At 40.0% G+C, this 23,742-nt stretch overlaps 1 protein-coding gene across 3 annotated transcripts in view; it reads left to right on the plus strand.

Moving 5' to 3' along the window:
* Positions 1–2,455: 2,455 nt before the first annotated feature.
* The window catches only part of lamp2.S (lysosomal-associated membrane protein 2 S homeolog), a 35,467-nt gene continuing 14,180 nt past the window's right edge, over positions 2,456–23,742 (plus strand). For 2 of the 3 annotated variants that reach the window (XM_041574271.1, XM_018232044.2), the window contains exons 1-7: positions 2,456–2,613; positions 11,053–11,171; positions 13,177–13,390; positions 14,079–14,234; positions 19,698–19,903; positions 20,021–20,143; positions 22,664–22,721. In XM_041574271.1, coding sequence (XP_041430205.1) covers positions 2,550–2,613; positions 11,053–11,171; positions 13,177–13,390; positions 14,079–14,234; positions 19,698–19,903; positions 20,021–20,143; positions 22,664–22,721 — 940 coding nt within the window. In that variant the 5' untranslated portion in view covers positions 2,456–2,549. 3 annotated transcript variants of the gene reach the window in all.

The following is a 23,742-nucleotide window of genomic DNA, read 5'->3' on the forward strand; positions in this document are numbered from 1 at the left end:
CCTATGTTATTAATAAGGAAAAAGAGACAACATATATGGGGAAGGCTTTCATTTCAGACAACCCTAATAGGCTGCTAACAAACCCAAATCCACCTGACCCCGTGTGACATCCTTATTTATATACCCAAGCATGACATACCCCTCTCTGCCATCACAAGAGGAGAGAGGGCACAGTGGGCAAGCAACATAAATAAGGAGCAGCTGCTACCTGCCCACTACACACTGGGAAAGCCCTGTGCGAATCAAAACCCATCTGATTCATGGGTCTCACATGTTTTGAGGCGGTTCCATGCAACACTTGACGGCTGGTGTTTTTTCCAGAAAAGGGGGAAACCCCAGTGCAAGAGGCCTCAGTTTGGGACTGTTGTTAAACTCCCAGAATCCTCCAGCCTTTGGACATTTGTGGAACGTGAAACTTTGCTGACAAGTGACAAGTAATAATAACCTGAGGTACACAGGCTGGATATCTCCAACCTGTTTCTTTCCACAAGCTGCCACTTAGGCTGGACAAATTTCCCTTCTGCCCTACTCATCCACACCAACGGACAGCATTTCATTAGGCCAACAGCTCCTTTAACTTTAGGTCCCCACATATTGATGGACTATAGTTGCCAGCATGCTTTAAACCCAGGCTCTCTGATAATAATGTTTAATGGTGTAGCAACATCTGGGCACTCAAGTCACAGAGAATATTGCCATTGGAGATAACGTATGTTTGTGCTCATGCCTGGGTCATTTTACCATTCCTTCTCCCACCTTTTTATAAGGAAAAGGTAAACCTAGTGAGTAATGAATGAAACACAAGCATCATTTGACTTGTCCAGACTTGATACTGTGCTGTTCAACAATATGGAGCTTCAGTTCAGTGCTTTCATTTTATTAATCCATAGCCTCTAATGGGATGGCAGCCACTCAACTGAAGGTTAGAATATTGGCTCTACGTAACCCTTCTCCTACTGGGCACTTCAAATCTAGAGCATTTCCAGTATGCTTTATATGCATCCGAGATGTGCTTCTGAGATCACACCATGCAATACTGCTGTACAAGATAAGTAGAGAAAAATAAAATCTAAATTCGATCAGTTTGAATTTATTTTCCATTTAAATCCACCTGACCCAGTGCGTCATCCTTATCTATATACCCAAGAATGACATACCCCTCTTTGCCAGCACTGGAGGAGAGAGGGCACAGTGGGCAAGCAACATAAATAAGGAGCAGCTGCTACCTGCCCACTACAAACTGGGAAATCCCTGTGCCAATCAGAACCCATCTGACTCATGGGTCTCACATGTTTTGAGGCGGTTCCATGCAACACTTGAAGGCTGGTGTTTTTTCCAGAAAAGGGGGAAACCCTATATTGTATGCTCCAGTGCAAGAGGCCACAGTTTGGGACTGTTGTTAACTCCCAGAATCCTCCAGCCTTTGCATATTTGTGGAACGTGAAACTTTGCTGATAAACAATAATAATCTGAGGTACACAGGCTGGATATCTCCAACCTGTTTCTTTCCACAAGCTATATACAACAGAAAGAGAATAACCTTGATTGTTATACTTGTAAGTTACCCTATAGGTAATAGCTGAGGTCTGATTGAGACATCAGTATAATCGTATATGTTGATTCAAAGAGAAAGTTAAAAGCACCCCGCTAGGTACGCAGGCTGGATATCTCCAACCTGTTTCTTTCCACAAGCTGCCACTTAGGCTGGACACATTTCCCTTCCTCCCTACTCATCCAGCAACTGACAGCAATTCATTAGACCAGAGTAGCGCATATCCATATACACACACACATATGTATACAAATACTGACACATTGTCTAGGGTTGCCACCTTTGCTGATGGCTAAACCCGAACACGGGGGCAGAGCACAGATAACATTGGGGATGGGGCAGTGATGTAGGAACAGGCATGATGACATCAAAGGTGGGCACAATGATGTTGGTGGAGCTATTACACCAGGGCAAGGTTATTGCATCACTTAGATGCAACTGGTTGGATTTCGATCTCAATGTTTTAAAGTGTTGATGCCCAGTTCAAAACCACACAGGTGGCAGCCCCATCTATAGCTATATTCTGCTTGATGATTCCTTTAATTACAGGTATGAGATCTATTATACAGAAATCAATTATCCAGAAAGCTCTGAAATACAGCAATGCTAATTTAGAGAAAAAACATTGTTTTTGTATCTGTAATAATAAAAAATGAACTGTATTTGATAGTAACTGAGCCATGTTTAGGTGAGTAACTTAGTATTTAATTGCTTTTCATTTATTGGCCAGATAATTGTTCGGGTTTCATAAACCGAACAGAAAAGGTCAAAACCGAACAGGTGGCAACAAACCTAACATTGACAGAGCTGAGGACACAGCAATACCAGATATATCTGCCCGCCCGCTCCAGATTTAAAACCTTCTTAACTGCGAACCACAAGGACAATGAAAGCTTTTTTGGGTTTCTGATTGGCCAGCGAGGTGATGATCTGTCATGTGACTGTGGTGTGTTCTTTCTGCAGTCAGTATTCCAGCTGCTAGAACTGTGTGCGGGTGATGGGGGACACTGGAGCCATGGAGCGCTGTGCGTTTCCTGCCGCCGTGTTGCTGCTGAGCCTAGGTGAGTAGCAGCCGAGTGTGGCACATTAAGTGAGTGGCACGCAGAGGCTTTTGTGCTGATTGAGGGGGTAGGTTAGGAGTGGCCCATGGACGAACGTAAGAACGATTAGTATTTATATAAGCGTGAGAAGGTGCTGTACAAGTAGACCCAGTGGCACTGTGCTGTATGTCTGAGATGTGACCAAGTTGCTGCTTCCTGCTCTTCCGCCTCTGCCGGGGGACGGGCTGGGGTGTTGCGCCCAGAACAGCTTGCCAGGCCAAGGTTTAACTCAAAGCTGTCTTACCTGCCTTGAGACAGCCTACACACAACTGGCCTGCCGAGTGCAGCAAAACGGAAGTACCTGGCACAAAAGGCCTCCTACAACATGAAAAAGAGAGTTCACCCAAAATGTGGTAACCTTGTGGCCTGGCTGCTGCATGGCTCTCAACTGCACTAATCAGGGTACTACGTTGCTGCCATGAACTCATCTAACGATCACCAGCTCACCAGCTCAAGATTCTACTTGGGAGATACTGGCAAAGGGTAAATATGCTATAACGTTAGGCCTGGGCAACCTGGGGAGCCGGAGAAAAGTAGAGTATCTCTTCAATGATCCCACCTATGGTTCTATTGCTCTGCAAGGATACATTATATTATCATTATTGTTGCTTTTTGTTACTTATCTCCTTCTATTTTCCAGTCTCTCATTCTAACTCTCATTCTATATGTATGGTTGCCAGGGTCAATTGCACTTTAGCAACCTGATGGTTGCTGAAATTACAAACTGGAGAGTTGCAGAACACACAGCTTAATAATTTAAAATATAGACCAAATGCTCTCAGACTAGCACACTCAAATTTTACTAAGAGATCATTTAAAAGTGAACAACCCCTTTAACTTTAGGTCCCCAGATATTGATGGATTACAGTTGCCAGGTTCTATGGTGAGAATATTTAAGGGTGTACATCTGGGCACCCAAGTCACAGAGAATATTGCCATGGGGAATACAGACTGTTTTTGGAGAGAATGTGTGTTTGTGCTCATGCCTGGGTCATTTTACCATTCATTTATATAAGGGGAAGGCAAACCCAGTGAGTAATGAATGAAACATAAGCGTCATTTGACTTGCCCAGACTTGATACTGTGCTGTTCAACAATATGGAGGTTCAGTTCAGTTCAGTGCTTTCACTTTTTTCATCCATAGCCACTAATGGTATGTCAGCCACTCAACTGAAGGTTAAAATATTGGCTCTACTTAACCATTCTCCTAATGGGCACTTCAAATCTAAAGCATTTCCACCATATGAATCCCAGTTGTGTCTTTGAGATCACGCCATGCAATACTGCTTCTGGTGTTCTGTCAAGTCACCACTGAAATAATTCAATCATAGGATATGGAAATCAAAGGCAAACAGCAGAATTGTGCCTCCACACAACATGTTTCGGGCAGCAAAGGGCCCTTTTTCAGTGTTGGACTGGCCCACCGGTATACCGGGAAAACTCCCGATGGGCCCAGGTGTCAGTGGGCCCTCTTGCTTCTAACCAATTGGTCTATTTCATTGTCATTCTCTATTTCTTTATAGGAAAAAGAGGCGTAATAATGGAAGAATAGAGTATCGTATGTAGAGTTAAAAGACTAGGAGAATAAAGAGATTGAGAGAGGAGGAATAATAGTTTGGAAAGTGGGCCCATGGTCTAAGGTTTTCTGGTGGGCCCCTGGTATCCTAGTCCGACAATGGACATGCTGCCTTTGTGTGGCTATTAAAATAGACTTGTAATCATACTTTTTCAAGTTTGGTGAGATACCTAGTTTTCTTTTGGGGGAGCCCACCCTGCAAGACTTTGTAGCTATTTTTCATATCCCTTTCATAACCATAGGAATTGCTAGAAGATCACACCAAGTGATTACCTGCAGTGCTTATAGTTTTGCCTACTGTCTGCTTATATGCTTTTAAAGGAGAACTAAAATCTTTGAACAAACAAGGTTAAAATGTGTGCTGGACCCCAGCAATTTACCAGGTTCTAGGTGGCAAGTAACTGCAGCGTTAAAGTCAACACCCTGGCTGCATTGTGGCTTCTGGCCTTGCGCATAGTATCATTGTTTTGGGTTTTTGGGATGGTTTCTTTCACGTAATATCCTCAAAGAAATGCTTCCTTTAAATTCACAAGAACTCCTCTAACATTTGCAGTTGTTTAAGGTCAGTGTCACATAACGGTGAATAAAAAGCCAGTTCGCCCCTACCCTCCTTCTCAAGTGTGCATTTTCGGCTGCAATCCGCCTGTTATGACATAAGCCTTGTTGTGTTTTTGGCTCTGAGTGAGTGTGAATTGCTTTTGTTATTTATTATCACAAGGCAGCTGCCTGATTCATTTCCCTTGTTCCATTGTCTCTGTTTTCCATTTGGCTTGACTCATCAGAAAACTTTCGTTATTTGGCTTACACAGCTTGTTTGTGATTGTCAAAGTTGCCTGTGTTCCGATTACCGAAGAACTCCAGTGTGCTTACAGGCATTGTGCTTGCACCATATTCTGTTTGTTACTCATTGTGGATCAAGTATGCTCTATATGGCCTCTTATGACAGCTGTTTGTGGTTTTAAAATAGGGCAAAGTCCTTTGTTTTATCGTGTGTTATGCAGCTTAGCCATGGCGCACTTGGTTTTTATCTGAGTTTTTTCAGACCAATCTCGATACAGCAGGAACGTCCACAGGTTTAAATAATAAGATTGTATTGCCAAACAGTATCATCTAAATCGGCTGTGCTTTGAGTGGTTATAATTGTACCAAACAGGGGTGAGGTCCCCAAAAGGTAGATTTGAGCAGTTGACCTCTAGACCCCCAATAGAATTTTGACAGTCTCTTTAAAACAAGTTGTCCAACCGAAGAAAAAAATGATGCAATGTCATTGTAAGAAATATTCTATATGGTAATTAACATTTCTAGTGACTTTAGACTGTGTAAACCTTGCAATAGTTGCTATAGAAAGACCATTTGTCTGGATTTTTATCACGTTCCTGGTTCTGACTCCTGACCAATGCAGCTGATTAAATTATGTTGAAGTTAACAGAATTCTGCTACAATGTTTCAAGATTCCAATATCCCAAAAGATCCGAAACATTTAAAACTACATGAAAACTTATGTATTCATTAACACATTTTGCACATTGATATTCTTAGTTTATATTATTATTATTATTATTAACATGTATTTATATAGCACCAACATATTGCGTAGCACTGTAAAGTAAATGTGATTATACAACTACATCACATGAATTACATACATAGAACATATGGAGTAACAAACATCACAATCAATACAGGTACAAAAAGGTGAGGAAGGCTCTATGCATAGGCATACAGTCTAAAGGGAAGGGAGTAATACACAAGGTGTGGGAGTCGGCAAGATCGAATTAAGTGGGTGAGAAATGTGGTATTGTATGCGGTGTTGCGTTTGGTAGTTAAGCAGAGTGAGGGTAGGCTTCTCGAAAGAAGTGCGTTTTCAGAGATTTCTTGAAAGCAGAAAGGTTGGGAGAAAGTCGGACAGACCGTGGGAGAGCATTCCAGAGGAGGGGTGCAGCCCTTGCAAAGTCTTGAATGCGAGCATGTGAGGAGGTAATGAGAGAAGAGTTGAGTAGCAGGTGAGTAGAGGAGCGTAGTAAGATTGGGTGAGTATAAAGAGATGAGTTCAGAGATGTAGGGTGGGGCAGACTTATGAAGTGCTTTGAAAGTCAGTGTCATTAATTTGAATTTGATTCTGAAAGGTAACCGAAGCCAGTGCAGGGATTGACAGAATGGCGAGGCAGAGGAGGAGCGGTTGCTGAGGTGTATGAGCCTTGCAGCAGTGTTCATTATGGACTGGAGAGGTGACAGTCTCTGGAGGGGGAGGCCAATTAAAAGAGAGTTACAGTAGTCTAGACGCGATATGATGAGAGAGTGAATAAGAATTTTGGCAATGTCTTGGGTGATAAATGATCGTATTTTGGATATGTTCCTTAGGTGGAAGTGACATGATTTAATAAGTGACTGGATATGAGGAGTGAATGACAGGGCAGAATCTAGAATAACCCCAAGGCACCGTGCCTGGGGAGAGGGGGTGATAGTGGAATTGTTAACTATGATGGATACTTCCGGGATGTTACTGGTGTTAGTTGGAGGAAAGAGAACCATTTCAGTTTTAGAGAGGTTTAATTTAAGGTAGCGTTGCAACATTCAGGTAGAGATAGCGGACAGGCAGGAGGAGACGCGAGTTAGGAGTTCTGGGTTGAGATCAGGAGATGAGAGATAGATCTGAGTATCGTCAGCATAGAGGTGGTAGTGGAAACCATACGAATTTATTAATTTGCCGAGGGAGGAAGTATAGAGGGAGAATAGTAATGGTCCCAGGACAGAGCCTTGAGGAACTCCAACAGAAAGAGGTAGGGGAGAAGATGATACTCCATTGTAGGAGACACTGAAGGAACGATTGGTGATGTAAGAAGAGAACCAGGACAGGGCTTTGTCACGAAGGCCAAGCGACTGGAGGAGGAGAGGGTGATCTACAGTGTCAAATGCGGCTGAGAGATCAAGCAGTATTAGTAGTGAGAAATGATTGTTGGCTTTAGCGGTTAAAAGGTCATTAGTTAGTCGAGTCAGGGCAGTTTCTGTGGAGTGTTGTGGCTTAAAACCAGATTGTAGGGGGTCCAGCAGGTTATTGTCAGAGAGGAATGAGGTTAGTCGGTTGTAGACTAGGCGCTCAAGTAGTTTAGAGATGAAAGGTAGCAGAGAGATAGGTCGGAGGTTGTCAAGATTGGAGGGATCAAGAGAGGGTTTTTTCAGAATGGGGGTGACGAGCATGTTTTAGTTGAGAAGGAAACAGTCCAGTTGAGAGCGAAAGATTAAATAGGTGAGTTAAGGCTTTGATTAGACAAGGATTGGTATTGCGGAGAAGTTTTGAGGGAATCAAGCAGGCAGGTGGTAAGGTGAGAAGAGGCCAGAAGCTTTGAGACTTCCTCATCAGTGACAGGGGTGAAGGAGCATAGGAGAGATTGGGGAGTGTGGAGGTAGGGTGGTGGAAGTCTAGGGGGGTTGAGTAGCAGCAATGTGCTCAGCAATATCTTGAGCAGAGACAGATGTGCATGGAGGGGGTGGAGAAGGGGAAAGGAGAGTGTTAAAGGTGGAGAAAAGTTGTGCTGGTTTTTTAGAAAGGGAGTTAATGAGTGAGTTACTTTTATTATGATGCGGGCAGTGATATTCAAGAGACCATCTATAATTGGTCTTCATTTTTTGTATTTGAAAGACTTCGTTTTTTGTTCAACTTTCTGGTTGCCTGAGGTATGACTTCCCCTAGCAACCAGGCAGCAATGTGAATAGGGCTAAATAGTGAGTAATATATAGTAACAAGAATAAAACCATAATTACAACAGTTTTCATCTGGGCCCTCCAAGCTGGGTGAATCACCCGCTAATTTTTTGTTAGTTGCTTGGTGCTGCTCTGCCTTAAAGGATAGAACTATATGAGTGCTTCTACCTGCGATAACATCTGTTCCGATGCAATGAGAGGATTCACAGGCGTTGCGTCCGACACAAAACGACTGTCGAATGAAGATACAACATGCAGCGTTCACATTTGACAGCCGTGTCGCAGCAGATGCACGCAGCGACTTTTTACTTACCTTAGATTCAGCGCATCTGACGTGACTCCTGCGATTCATCTCTGCGTTTCGGAACAGATGCTATCACAGGTAAGTGTAGTTCTACCCAAAGCCTTACCTCCACCTCACATGCCAGTAGGACGGTAGGCAATATTTGCAGAAGTGCACAGTCCTATTGGCTTCTATAAAAATTGTTTTCTTATGGCAGATGAAGTGGAGTAGGCTCTTGACTTGCAATTATAATATTTTTCATAAATTAAATTAGGCTACTTTCCTTTAGGCTGGATTCACCTGCATTCCCTTTTTTCATTTTAATGAAAATATTTTATTTTAAAACCTCGAAATAAAGGCACTCATACTTGGGCCAGTATTAGATATTAAGTTAGACGCTCAAGACAGATTTGGCAGCTTATTGGTCCCTGTATGGGGCCAAACCAATTGCCAGGTTCAAAAATCCTGTCCAGTGAGGACTGCATTGGACTGTTGATACTATACTCTCTTGATGGGTCTACATTGACGGCCCCAGATTGTCAGGCCATAAGGCCAAACTAATACATCAACCTGATGGGGCCCAACAACACCTGGCTATCGAGTGAGTAGGGCATTGTTCATAAGTCGACGGTGAATTTGGTTTTAGATTACAGGGAGTGAGAACAAATGGGTAAGTAAATGTACTGAAACCCTAAAAGAACAGGTATCCCCTGCTATGCTACAGTACGTTAGATGCTAAAAAACACCATAGCCTGCTCAATGACAGCTCCGTATAGAATGTATTGACACATTTTACAACCTAAACCTACTTCACATTTTAAGAAACATTTTATCTATAGAGCAAATCTGCAGTTGTGTAATAGTCCTTGCTATTCGGCAACAATACTGTGATTCCTAGGAACACCCCACACTTCAAGACCTTTTGTAAAAATTAAAGGGGAACTCCACAAAAACATAGCTTAAGCGTTTTGAAAAGTAAACCTAATTTCAAGCAACTTTGCAATATACATCAATTAAAAGATATGCAGACTTTTCATGATTTTTAAGTGGTTTCTTTGCTGAGCTGACTACTGTTACTTTGTATCAGCAGCCATCTGTCCTTAGCCTGCATCCTCCAAACCCCACAATTTCCTGCACATGTGATTTCAATAAGGACATCACAGTGCAATGCATTGTGGGTTATGTAGTTCATGCATGCTGTCTGTAAGCTGTGGAGAAGTTGTTACAATTTGTAACATCAGTGTTTAGTCCCTCCTTCCCTGCCAGGATTTCAAATGATGCAAAAAGAGAAGAACTGTTAAACAGCTGAATTTCAGAATAGAAAATGGCATTTATTCATACTTTTTGAAGAAACAAGTAACTGTGATGGGTATATTAGGGGTTTCTTTGTTATGTGGGCCTCTTTATCAAATTTTGGTTTGGAAGCCAGAGTTCCTCTTCAAATACAGATTGCCAGTGTAGGCCTAAATGGTACAACATGCAAGACTGGACCCATGGTACACTGTTATGACTGCAGTATTTTTTAACTCTACAGTGACCAAAATATATTCCCCCACCAGCAGTAGTTTTGCCAGCAGCGTTTTGATTCTATGACCTTCCCTTCCACAGCACCAGTAGATTTTAAAGATAGGTTAGTTCAGGTTGTAGTTAAACCTTATCGTGTAGGCCTTATATGGAAAGATCTGCTTATTTGGCCAGGTCACCAGACAGGTAGATATTTGCCACCCAAGCTGTTAATGCTACACCCAAATGATAAAGAGCAGGGTTGGTAAAGGTTTTGATGCCCATGCATGAATCAGTTGGAGACTTTGTCAAGGATGGCATAGTTTGAGGCCAAAATACCTCTGTAGTGCTTTGTTTATGGGACTTTGCATGTGGCGCACAAATGTGATTTGTAAATACGGAAGAAACCAGTATTTGCACAATTACCCTGGTGTGCCACAAATAATTATTATAAAATTAACACGTTTCATTATTTTGAAAGAGAGGTATGTTTGGAATTTTTGTTGCCCGCAGAAGAAGCTATTGCCTGCTCTCTCTGCCATTAAAACCCATTAAAGGACAACTAAATCCTCAAACTCAATATGGCTAAAAATGACATATTTTATATAATGAACTTATTTCAGATTCTCAATAGCAGAAATGATCTAGGACTTCAAACCTGTCACCATCTTGTGTCTGTGAAACTCACATGCTCTGTGGGCTCTGAGCAGCTGTTGAGAGGCTAAGCTTAGGGGTCGTCGCAAATTATCAAGCAGGAAATTAGGTTGGTCTGTAATATAAGATGATGCTACAGGGCTGATTAAGAAATTCTGAAGCTATTTGCACTGGTTTCTATACTGCCATATAGTAATTATCCGTATTAATTACTAATCAGCCTTATTTTGTGACATTTATATTCTATGTGTAATGTATAATTTTAGTTGGTCCCTATGCTCAGTAACACAGCACAGAGCAAGTGCAGTAAATCAGCAGAAAAGAAGATGGGGAGCTACTGGGGCATCTTTAGAGACACAGATCTTCCCTGCTAAAGGGCTGTGGTTGCCTTGGGCTGGTACAGAAGCCCAGATCATAATGTACAACATTTCCAGCCTACTTCTTTAGTTGAGCTTTATTTCTCCTTTAAGCTATTAGGGCAAAAAGTTATGTGTAAGCTATTTGAATGCAAAATGGCTACAAAATTAAAGGGTATAGCTAAAAACATTAAATACATTTGTGTATGATGTCCGTGAACATGACCAATGTATTATTTTGTGTTATCATAGTACCACTATGCTGTAATGACGGATCCTAAAGAAAGTTCTGCAGGCCAGTGCTAAATATTACTTCTCTTTGGCAGTGCTTATGGGAGCCACGGCTTTTGAAGTGGAAATAAAAGATGACAAAAATGCAACGTGTATATATGCAAAGCTCTCTGTGAATATAACTGTACAGTATGAAACCAATACCAGTAGCTCGGTAAGTGTCTTACTCTTTGATTTTTGTTTGTGTATTTTGACTGTTATTCAGGTTAATTTGCTACTAAAAGTAATGTATTGCAAATTGACTTGTGATAGGCTAATTAAATGCCTAATTGGTTGCTATTAGTGATGAGTGAACATTTTTACCAGGTTTCACAGTTAAAAAGATGCACAGACTCCAATGGGTGAATAAAATTTTTGCACGTCTAAAAATTTGCATTCACTTCAGTGCAAAGTTTTTTTGGTGCAAAATCGCCCATCACTAGTTTCTATGTTTTGCTGCAGTGCTGCAGTTTAGCACTTGTAATGTATTAAACAAATTGTACTTTGTATGAACAAGTTGTGCATGTGTACTGAAAGGGAACCCCCAATTTTATGGTTTCCAGGGAGCCAAAAAAATTTTTTAAAAAGGAAAATCAGGGGTTGACTAAAATTGGTGTAAACTGCGCAAAATCTTAGGAATGCTCACTGCTGAAAAACAGGAGCTTGAGCCTTTTTGAGGTAAAATATATGTTTTAGAATTTGTAGTACAATCATTCAGCATAAGACTCCCATGTGAATGCTAAAGCAATGAAAACCATAAAATGAAACAATTAGTGAGTCATATTCGAACACAAGAATTTCATTATTTTAGTCCACGAAACCCCAAATACTCAATAACTAAGTAATACTGAGTAAAAAAACTACTCGAAAGGCCGCTCATGTCATAAATATTGGGATAAAATGGTGCGCAAATTCCTTCTGAACACTACAGAATATGTTGGCATTTTATAAATACATTAAATAATATTACACACCAGTTACTCAGAGGTTCCTAGCTTATATTTTCCCAGCAGTTTTTCCTGGCTCGATGTCTCTATTTTCCATAAACTAGTTAAGCCAAGCCACTTTAAGAGTAAGGTACCCCTGAGCGGCACAAGGTTTATAAAAGTCAGTGTGGCATGACCGATGCAAAGTACATCTAAGCATTGGCCTCAGATCTGACAATGGGTCTGTAGAAAAATCAACATCTGCAACATAAACTGAAAGGATTCTGAAATATAGGCCATACCCATTAGTCAAACTGAGTTCTGCATTCTTTGTTTTTCAAGTAAAAAAAACTTCAAAACGTTTTAATCTTTTCAATATTTTTTTTTAATTTTTTTTTTTACCATATGCAGAGTGGCTGTGCATGGCATGGTCTGACACTGTTTTTAATCAATGTCCACTAACCTATGGTGTCTCCATCTGTCCGCTACATTTTCTCAAAACAATATTGGCCTCAGAAATTTGAATTATAGAGATCAGATCCCTTCAGCTTTTAGGCTGGTGCCATATATATAGGGGGGGGGGGGGTGTGTGCAAATCAGCCTGCCGATATATGCAGCCCAAATTCAGCCCAGCCTCCTCTTCTTTTTTTACACCTGTAACTGTAGTGTGTGTTCCAGTGCAAACACACTTGGACGATTTCTGTGAAGAAACAAGAGCATTTCATGTCTAATTCAACCAACCCAGTGGTTCTGTATGTAAAAGAAGAGGGGGCTACTGCCCACGTAGTGGCTGAAAATGGCCTGCATATTTCAGCAGGCTGATTTTGACCCCTGTATGGCACTAGCCTTAGGACAATTATGGAGTTACGGAAAGGCTGTCCCCCATAGACTCCATAATTGATCCAAATTTTTTTTAATGATTTCCTTTTTCTCTATACTAATAAAACCGTATCTTGTACTTGATCCCATATAATTAATCCTTATTGGAAGCAAACCAGCCTATTGGGTTTACTTAATGTTTACATGATTTTCTAGTAGTCTTAAGGTGAGAAGATCCAAATTACGGAAAGACACGTTATCCAGAAAGCCCTAGGTCCCGATGATTCTCGATAATAGGTCCCATACCGTACAATAAACTTCATTTTGCTTTAGAATTCTTTGACTGCTTTTCTCAAGTGCACCCTGTATAATCTCCCAAGAAATGGCACATTTTGCACCCCAAGTCATTTATCATTTCTTTGCTTTATTCTTCAGAAAAACATTACCTTTCCTGTGCCCAGTGACGTAACAACAAATGGAAGTAGTTGCGGTTCAGATGGCAAGGCCCCATTACTAGTCATTAACTTTGGGAACAGTCAATCCTGGAGCTTAAACTTCACCAGAAACAACAGCACATACAGTGGGAGCGCCCTCATCTTTACTTACAACACAAATGACACCATTTTATTTCCAGATGCTCTCAGGAAAGGTAATAATATAAAGATGACCTGATGTGCTTCAAGTGGACATAGCATTCTGTAGTCTTCTTCTGTAGAGTTCATTTGCAAGTAAATTAAAGGAACAGTAACAAAAATACGGTAAGTGTTTAAAAGTAATGAAAATATAATGTAGTGTAGCGCTACACTGGTAAAACTGGTGTTTGCTTCAGAAACGCAACTATAGTTTATATAAACAAGCTGCTGTGTAGCCGTGGGGGCAGCTATTCAAAGCTGAAAAAGGCACAAGATACACAGCAGATAACAGATAAACTTCGTAGTATACAATGGGATTCTTCAGAACGTATCTAACGTGTCTCCTGTGCTTGAATGTCTACCCCCATGGTTACACAGCATCTTGCTTATATATACTATAGTAGTGTTTCTGAAGGAAACACTCCAGTTTTACCGGTGCAGGGCAACAGTACATTATATTGTAATTCATTTAAACACTTCTTAATTTTTTAAATATGAACTGTGTAGCCTCCCTCCCAATTAATCAGTCGATTGTTAACTTTAGCTATTGTTTTGCACCCTTCTCCAGTCTGAAGCAGTGGTGTTACTCATTATTCACTTGGCTGGTGTTTTCTCTCCTACTATCCCTACTATCTCTCATGTATAGTTGGAGACAGAGAATCATACCAGATCATTATTTCATTTTCCCTTTTTTTCCACTACCAGGGTTGATTAGCTCTACTGCAATGTTCCTGGGTCCTGTCCCTCTGAACTCAACCTATAAATGTATTAGCAGGGAAGTTGTTGTCAGTGAGAACGTAACACAGATTATCTATGATGTCAAACTTGAGGCGTTCATGGCAAATGGAACACTTGGTAAAGGTGAGCCTAGTTTCATATGATAACTGTATGCTTTATTTTTTTTTTCCTCTTTTTTTTATTAATACAATTGATCCTCCTATAAAGTGCTTTGGGCAGAAACCAGCAGACTATTCTTTGTTTCTTTCAGCTAAGCATGCAAAGCTTTATGTACCTATGCTGTTAACCTAGTCGTATGGAGACAGTTAGCTAATGGGCATATAAAAAATAGTTTTGATAGTTTTCTTGTTAAATAGCCCCTTTGCAGTTTTTTTTTTTATAAATTCTTTAGGCCACAAAGTGTTTTTGCTCACTGTTGTTTGAGGACAGGGCTGCCATCAGAAATCACAGGGCCCCACACAACAAAATTTTCTGGGGCCCCCTTAGCTCCCCAAACCACTGAGCCTGGGACAACAGTGTCCCCTGTCCCCCCCTGATGATGGCCCTGCTTGTGGGGTTCAAAACTTCTGCAATGCACCACAGGTCACTACCCACTCATCTCAAAAGGTAGCACTGATGGTATGGAAAAGGAGTGGGTGTTCTTGACTAGTGGGTGACAGGGAAGGTACTGCCTTGGGTGCTGGTAATGTAAGGGTACCCGATTTTTATTGTCTTGTGTATGACCCTGGCAGCTTGTACCCACCGATTACTCCATCCCCTTTGAATTATTATAACAGCAGATAGATTGGTATCTCTGCATGTCCCCTGCATATCAAATCCTGCATAGTTGCATACATGAGTGACTTGTCATTAACCATCTTTAGTTTGCAGACCATGCTTCAAGGAACAGTTCAGTGTAAAAATAAAAACTGGGTAGAAAGATAGCCCGTGCAAAATAAACATTTTTCTAATATAGTTAGTTAGCCAAAAATGTCATCTATAAAGACTGGAGTGACTGGATGTCTAACATAATAGCTGGAACACTACTTCCTGCTTTGCATCTGTCTAACTCAGAATTAGTCAGCAACATTAAGGGACCCACATGGGACATAACTGTTCAGCAAGTTTGCAGTTGATCCTCCGCATTCAGCTCAGATTTAAAAGCAACAGTTATGACCCATGTGTTCCCCTCAAGTCACTGATTGGTTACGGCCTAGTAACCAATCAGTGTAAACCAAGAGAGTTGCAAAGCAGAAAGTAGTGTTCTGGCTATTATGTTACACATCCCGTCACTCCAGCCTTTACAGATTACATTTTTTCTAACTATATTGAAAACATTTTTATTTTGCTCAGCCTATTTATTTACACAGTTTTTATGTTTATACTGAACAATTCCTTTAAAGGAGAATAAAAAAAAAAACCCTACCCACCCCATCCCAACGCAGACCCCCAGCCTAGTTGCCCCCCCCCCTCCGGGGGAAATGCCCCTAACTTTTTACTTACTCCTCGGTGCAGATTCAGGGATCGCAGTTCACAGCAGCCATCTTCCGGGTCTTTGTGTCTTCTTCCGGCGCTTCGGTAATTTGCGTCCATTTCGGCCCATGCGCAGTTGTCACAAACCGGGAAATTGCTCCAACTGTGTATGCAGGTCTCAGTTGTCGGGCTATTTAAACATATATTTGATAAAAATCATATAAAAGAATTTAAGGCTCCTTATAAGTAATAAACAGGAGGAGTCTTAAATAATATATGCCCAACTCTGAATTCGATATCGAGCCTTCCCAATCAATTGGTACAAAGGGTGAAAAATCAGGACAACTATTTAACAAAATAATTTATTTATTTATATATAATAATAACAAATCAAATTATCACTTCTTACAAAATCCACCAAATACTTCTTGATATAAACACAAGATAAGATTTACCAACAGATATTAATTGATAAGACCAAAATCATCAATATGGCAAGCATCCACAAGACAATATACACTCTTATTAAAAATAAGGTATTGGAATCAAAGGAGGAATATGTGACTGATCTGGTCTGTTTAAGGAATTCTACCCTCAATCTTTTATTTTCCCATTAAGTCATTAGCTTGGACATAATAATATATATATATATATTAATAAAAAGGAAAATAAACCCAAATTAAACAGATTATTCCCAGTTTGCAATGCTGGGAAAGTCGATGTTTAGGGTATACTATACAATATATAAGAATAACAAATATCCAAGCAGATAACTTAAATGGCATTAAATATAACTGAAATTTATATTTACCGGTTGTAAGTTCTCACTGGCCTATGATGTCACCCTGATCTCTTCTTGGAGCTTTAAGACATCCGATCCTTTTCTTTAATTTGGCTTATAGTTTAAAAATCTGTTTTTCTCTTTCCAGTCCTCTTTTCCAGTTCTTAGTTCCTCTCCTGTTCTTAGTCTTTTCCCTCTTTAGTTTCTTTTTTAATTCCTTCTCTTTTCTCTCTTTTTCTTCCTTCTTTTTTTTTTTTAATATCCCAGTGTCTCCTAATTTATCCCTCCTTTCTGTCTAAAACTCAACCCCTGGGATTATTTAACTAACCAATTGGAATTGAAGGGTAGTCTCCAAAAGTTAAACTATCACCATCTAATCTAAGTATTTTGTAAAATGTCAATCATTGACCCCTGGGCGTGATGTCCTACACTACCTGTAGATGGTACTATTGCCTCAAACATCGTGACCTAAAAATATCTAAAAAATACATAATAGCCTTTGACCTCCTTAGTCTGGTGTTAAACATTACTGTTGACATTGTCTGAGACTGGAACAATACTTTATGATTCCTTAATACTTTTGGTACATATAATATACTTGTGAAAACACTAGCCATTCAAAATTGGTCTGGTCTTTGATTAATTATTACCCTAACACACATATAGGCTCTATTCTTTAAGATGTTCTCATCTTATACTCAAACATACACCAAGGATTCTTCAACCTTTGAAATTTGCTTAAGTCCAAAATTATGAAACACCTGGGTCAACTAACTTATGCTTTTAGAAAATTTTCATGGATCTTCACCACCCAACATTAATTTGTATAAAACAAAATAAAATACTTATTCTTCATTACTACATGCATAATATATAAATCATGTATACATAAAATAATAGGAGGTTATATTATATAAAACAGAAACAATTATGTGTTGTTATTATTGAACCTAAACACTCTTATGATTAATTCATTTATTTGAAAATCCGACACGGTCTCAAATTACCGAAGACCCGGAAGATGGCTACCGTGAACTGCACCGAGGGTTAAGTAAAAAGTTAGTGGCATTTCCCCTGGGGGGCAGCTAGGCTGGGGGGGTCTACATACAGGGAAGGGTTTTTTTAAAGGAACAGTAACGTCAAAAAATAAAAGTGGTTTAAAGTAATGAAAATATAATGCATTGTTGCCCTGCACTAGTAAAACTGATGTGTTTGCTTAAGAAACACTACTATTGTTTATATAAATAAGCTGCTGTGTAGCAATGGGGGCAGCCATTCAAAGGAGAAAAAGCTCAAGTTACACAGCAGATAGCAGATAAGCTCTGTCTGTCTAATGGTGTTATCTGTTATCCATTTGTTATCCTGTGCCATATAGCCATTTTTCAATTTCCGCCATTGCTCCATAGCAGCTTGTTTATATGAACTATAGTAGAGTTTCTGAAGCAAACAGATCAGATTTACCAGTGCAGGGCAACACTACATGATATTTTCATTACTTTAAAACACTTAAATTTTTTGGTGTTACTGTTCCTTTAAGTTAACAGTTGAATTCTCCTTTAAAAAGGAAGTTGCAGAGCACTGCATACACCTTTGTACTGTATTCCGTTAATTGACAGCCCCATCATTTTACCTACTTCATATATCCGGTCTTCCTGCACTCATAGCTTTTTTCCCCATCTCTCCTCAAGTACAGAGCCTGCTGACAACCCTAAACTTAAGAAAGTGCTCCAAATATAGGCAGGCAGTGCTGTTATTTTTTTTTCTGCAGTTACCTGCAGACTGCAGGATTGGTGAATTGAAATGCCCGTTTAGACTTTTGTATCTTGGGCATCTTTACCTTGGTGCAAAATAAATTTGTCCTGGAACTGGCAGTTTTATTGTACACATGTGGATCTCCAAATGCTTTGACCATTTTTACTTCGCGCATACATTTTTAATCTAACTAACAGCTAGCTTTGCTTGCACGTTATTTAGATATGGTAATCTTTGTCTAGTCCTCCATTGTTGGCTGGCATTGACAGACTGCTTTTTCAGAAGAGATTGCTGAAATAGAGAGAATTTTTATAAGGAAATCCTGTTCCAAAACACCAAAAATTTAGCAACTGTTCAGCAGAGGAAAAGCCAATCTTTCCGCAGATGCTTATATATGACCCATGCAATTGTCTCTCCTGTCACTGGCAGGGACATGTACATTTGTTTCTTTTGTCCTCTGGGCCACAATAAATGGCTGTCATGGTAAGTTTTTTTCTTACCTCTGAATAAACAGCCAGTATAGCTGTAAGCACACATGCTTATTGTACTTGGGTGCAGGGTGAACATGTTTATATTGTCTGTGTAATCGAATGTGCAAAGAAGGAATCTTATTCAGTGTACAGATATATTAATGTTTATCAAAAAAAAAAGTTATGGAATTTGAGGCCACAGTTTCCAAACCAAAATTTGGATCCATGACACTTTGTGAAGCTTTACATTTCCATGTTTTCTACTGGGAAGAGGTACTTGCTAGTCTTTTTAGAACCACTATGCCGTATCATGGCACGGTTTATTCCTATGCATGTGCTTTTGTTAGCAGCAGTGTTTTCTGCAACTGTTTAGAAAGGCTCAATCAAGTCTTCTGGAGTAGCCATTATCTACCATAGGGACAATGTGGGCAAGTGCAAGGCTTGGGCGAAGCTTGATAAAGGGCCCTGTGAGGCCCGAAACGTTGCCTGTCTACTTTGTATGAGCCAATAAATTGCACAACTAAACAATTTGATTCATTTATCAGTGTGCGGCAGCCCATTGGATTGAATGTGAGCAAGTGCAGGCATTGGCAATTGGCTTAGAGAAGAACATAAGATGCATGCTACATTGCACCACTTGCATTTAAAAGCGACAGGAAAGTTGCACTGTGTAACCCAAACCTTTTAATTTGTTACTCTTCAACCTTTAATGTAGTATGAGGTACTATACTAGAGTTGCCAAAATGTAAGTGATTTTAAAATTGAACTTGGGCAGTATTGTTTTTAATATTCAGCTGCCTAATCTCCACACCAGGCCTTGCATAGAACTGGATCTCTGGCACCCAGCATGCTTAACTATGTACTGTAGTTCCAGGAACACCATTCTCCAAAAGACTGAGGTATTTGTGTAAACAGTACCGCAGGAACCCAACTGCCTTTGCAGCATGAATGACCTATCTTGACACTTTTGTATCTACACGGTTATGTGTGTTATTGTAAAATGCTTGGCAAGGGGCAAGTGTGCAGTTCATTTATACTGGCATATTTCCTCTCTATGATCCCTCTATAACTAGCTGTAACCATTAAAATATCATTCCAATGTTTTTATGAAGAAAATGTTATTTTTCCCAGAGATCATTTGCGATGCTGATAAACCATCTCCAGTGCCATCTCCCACACAACCCTCCACAACAGCCAGCACTGCTATACCTGCTCCCACTTCCAAACCTCTGGATAAACCCACCATGGGCAACTATACAGTATCAGATGCTAGTGGGATATGCTTGCTTGCTTCCATGGGTCTCCAGATTAATACATCTTTGCTTTCGGAAGGCAAGGTAAGTGTCTTCTAAGCATGTGTGTTACTGTCGATGCTGATGTAATTTCTGTTGAACATGTCATTATCACTTTAATGCTTTTGTCTTATGATGTTCTACATCTCTCTTTCTTTTTAGAACATCTGGAGACCATTTAACATAGACCCCCTGGGCATAAAGACTAATGGAACCTGCACCAATCAGACTGGCACTTTGATTCTCACAGAAAACAGGACTATAATAGAATTTACATTTGCTCTTGTAAGTGAGGCTATTGCAGTGCTTAATGAAGGCAACCAAATTATTGGTTCATAATGTCAATGTCTTCTGTGCTCTAAACATGGAAAATATATATATATATATATATATATATATATATATATATATATATATATATATATATATATATATATATATATATATATATATATATATATATATATATATATATATATACTGTAAAAGGCTTTAGCACACACTTCAAAAGTTACATACCTGGGTGCAGTTCAGATTTAAAATATCCAAAGGCAGAAAAAGCTGAAGCACACCAGGATTTTCTTCAAAAAGATAAAGCTTTTATTACATCAACGTTTCGGCCCTCGCATGGAGCCTTTATCAAGATAAAACTTACACAAGTGAAAGGTTTTTAAAGACTCACCCAGCTAACACCCACCTCCCAAACACACCCACAATGCAGGTGGACGAAATAATCAATTAGTGAACATTTTCTTTAGTGTGGCTAGATTTCATACCAGATGCAATCTGAAAGACAAAATGTTTAATACCCTGAGTGCTAAAAGGTTATAACATGTATAAATATACAGAAAGTGCTGAATAATATATATTAAAATCTCATAAAAATTCAGTTAAAGTTTTTTTTGTTAAATATAAAAACAAAGAATGGTAATGAACTGAATGCAGCAAATATTTAATACTGAATCTTATTAATATTCAAGTTAAACCTGAGCCTGATTTGTGCCTTAACACCACATACTTCAAGTACAAGAACCTTTTATTATAGACAGAAACGTGGCTGTGCAATGGGTTCTCCAGTCTCTCCCATTGTAGCAAACATGTACATGGAGGAAGTGGAAAGGAGGGCCTTACTTACTTTCCCTGGAACAACACAAAGTCACTGGTTCAGGTATGTGGATGACACTTGGGTGACAATCAGAATCAATGAAGTGGCAGCCTTTACAGAACACATTAACTCAGTGGACAATAACATCAAGTTCACAAGGGAAGGTGTCCACGAGAACAAACTTGCCTTTTTGGACTGTTTGATATGCATCCAAGAGGGGGGTAACTTGAAGACGGAAGTATACAGGAAACCCACTCATACGGATCAATATCTGTTGTTTGATTCCCACCATCCACTGGAACTCAAACTGGGTGTCATTAGAACTCTGCACCACAGGGCGGAAGTCCAAAGACAAAGAGCAAACTGATACAGAGTCCAAAGACAAAGAGCAAAAACATCTCAGAGGAGCTTTGAAAGCGTGTGGCTACCCAGACTGGGCCTTTGTCAAAACAGCAGCAACCAAGCCCAACAGCAACACCAATCGACATAACCACCCGGAGACACATAGTAGGCGAAACATAGTCACCCCCTATGTAGCTGGAGTGTCAGAGAAACTCAGGAGGATTTTCAACAAATACTCAACCATCCCTGAACAGAGGCAGGGGGCCTTAGACACCGCGGATTCAGAACACTTCACACATCCATTCATACAACTCTCATAAGTAACACCTGTTTCTAGGAGTTGCATGACACATTGAATAATCCTATGTGTAACTGCACAGAATCAACACCTCTGTGAATTTCTTTAGATGTCACCTCTTTGAAGAGTTACAATGTGCGTTTATATGCAGAGAACTTCCCACACCAGTCAGTTGAACTGAAGAAGCTGCTCGGATGAGTAGTGAAACGTCTTCAATGATTACTCAGCATGTCCAGTTGTTTTTAGATTTACCTATACTAGATATCCTGTGTCCAGAAAACCCCAGTTTCCAGGCATTCCAGATAATAGATCATATACTTATTTTTTAAAAGCCGTTTTGTAACTACAGAATTTGAAGGCAATTTCCTTTGCTATATATTTATGAGAATACTTGCTGTTCCCAGTGGCATAACTATAGAAGAAGCAGCCCCATGGTGCCAAGGAGGCCAGATTGTCCCTTCCCCAGCCATAGAAAGAGCTAGCAGGTGGGGAGAGAGGAACACAGGTGGGGGGATGCTTAGAGGTTGCTTCGCGTGCTGAGCCCCTCTGAAGTTTTTTTTTGTGGAAGCTGGCACTGTGTAGTTAAACCGCTAGCTTTGATGCTTTTTAACCTACTGTGCTTGGGTACCAATTAGGGTTGCCACCTGGGCGGTATTTTACCGGCATGGCCAGTAAAAAGTTAACTTGATGCCAATATATTTATTGGGAAAAACCATAAAAATATAAGCAGGCCGATATTTTTTTTTTTTCACAAAATGAGGCAACCCTAGTACCAATTCAACATCTATGGCCACATTCTATCCCTGGCTCTCGTGCTTTGTACTATAGAATAATAAAGGGGTGAATGATCATCCTTCACCCATATTTGATATAGCAACCTGTAGATGAACCACTGTTCATGTAGGAAGCACGGGAGAGCCAGGGCATTTTTATCGGTTACTGTGAATGCAAGTTACTGATCGACTAGAGCAGAGACCCATCACAATGTAATTTTTCCCTGACATGTTGCATTGTTTTTATAAATTTAAACTTTAATTGTATTTTTTCCTTCCAAATGCAGAAGAACAAGAACCATTTCTACCTAGAGGAAGTGAATATCACCCTAATAAATGGCTCAGGTAACTAATATTCTTCCGCCAACTCATTGCCAAAACAGGTATTGGGCTCCGGGTCTACAACATACCTGGTATTATCTCAGCTGTTTTTAGCTTATTGTCCCAGCCTGCTGACGTTAGATCTTATTGGTCCGTCTGTGGGGCCCTCTGATGGGCTTCCCCGATCAATATCTGGCCGAAAGTCGGCCAGATGTCAATCGGGCAGGGCTAAAAATCCTATTTGATCACGGACTGCATTAGCTCAGTGATGCGGTCCCGCGATCTGACTGCCCATATGCCATACATTATGATCCGATCGGTGGGCCCTAGGGCCCACAATCGGATCAGACCTATATCTCCCACCTCAAGGTGGGCATATTGGGGGAGATCCGCTCGTTTGGCGAAATTGCGACAATAGGATAATAACCGATGATAACCGACAATAGGATAAACTTGCATTTGCTTTGATCTTGGCAGTATAATTAATGGACGTTCTCACTTCCTTGCATTTGCCATGGCCCTAAGAGCTGTGTTTTGTCCCTCTTAGTGTGGCAGGGTACAATACAGTTCTCCACACTAGCATCCCACACATCTGAGTCCAAGGAGTCATTTTAAGTGTTTGGGCAAAAAACAATACAATAGGTCTTTGTTACTGGTTGTGATGCACACTGTAGATTCACCTATGAGGACAGCAGCATTTTAAAGAGAAAAAAATATATTTTTGCATATGCTATTTTATACGTCTTTATAAATATGTACAGGTATAGGAATCTGCTATCAGGAAACCCCTTATCCAGAAAGCTCTGAATTATAGAAAGGCCATCTCCCATAGACTCCATTTTAATTAAATCATTCTAATTTAAAAAAATGATCTCCTCCTATCCGTATTAATAAAACGGTAGCTTGTACTTGATCCTAATTTCCATTCTCCTGAAAATCAAAGGTTCTGAGAATTCTGGATAACAGATCACATACCTGTACTTACATTAATCAATATCCTCATGGTGATATTCAGATGGCTTAAACTCTGGCAGACTGCTGTGCA

Source organism: Xenopus laevis, chromosome 8S (genome assembly GCF_017654675.1).
Source record: "Xenopus laevis strain J_2021 chromosome 8S, Xenopus_laevis_v10.1, whole genome shotgun sequence".
NCBI lineage: Eukaryota > Metazoa > Chordata > Amphibia > Anura > Pipidae > Xenopus > Xenopus laevis.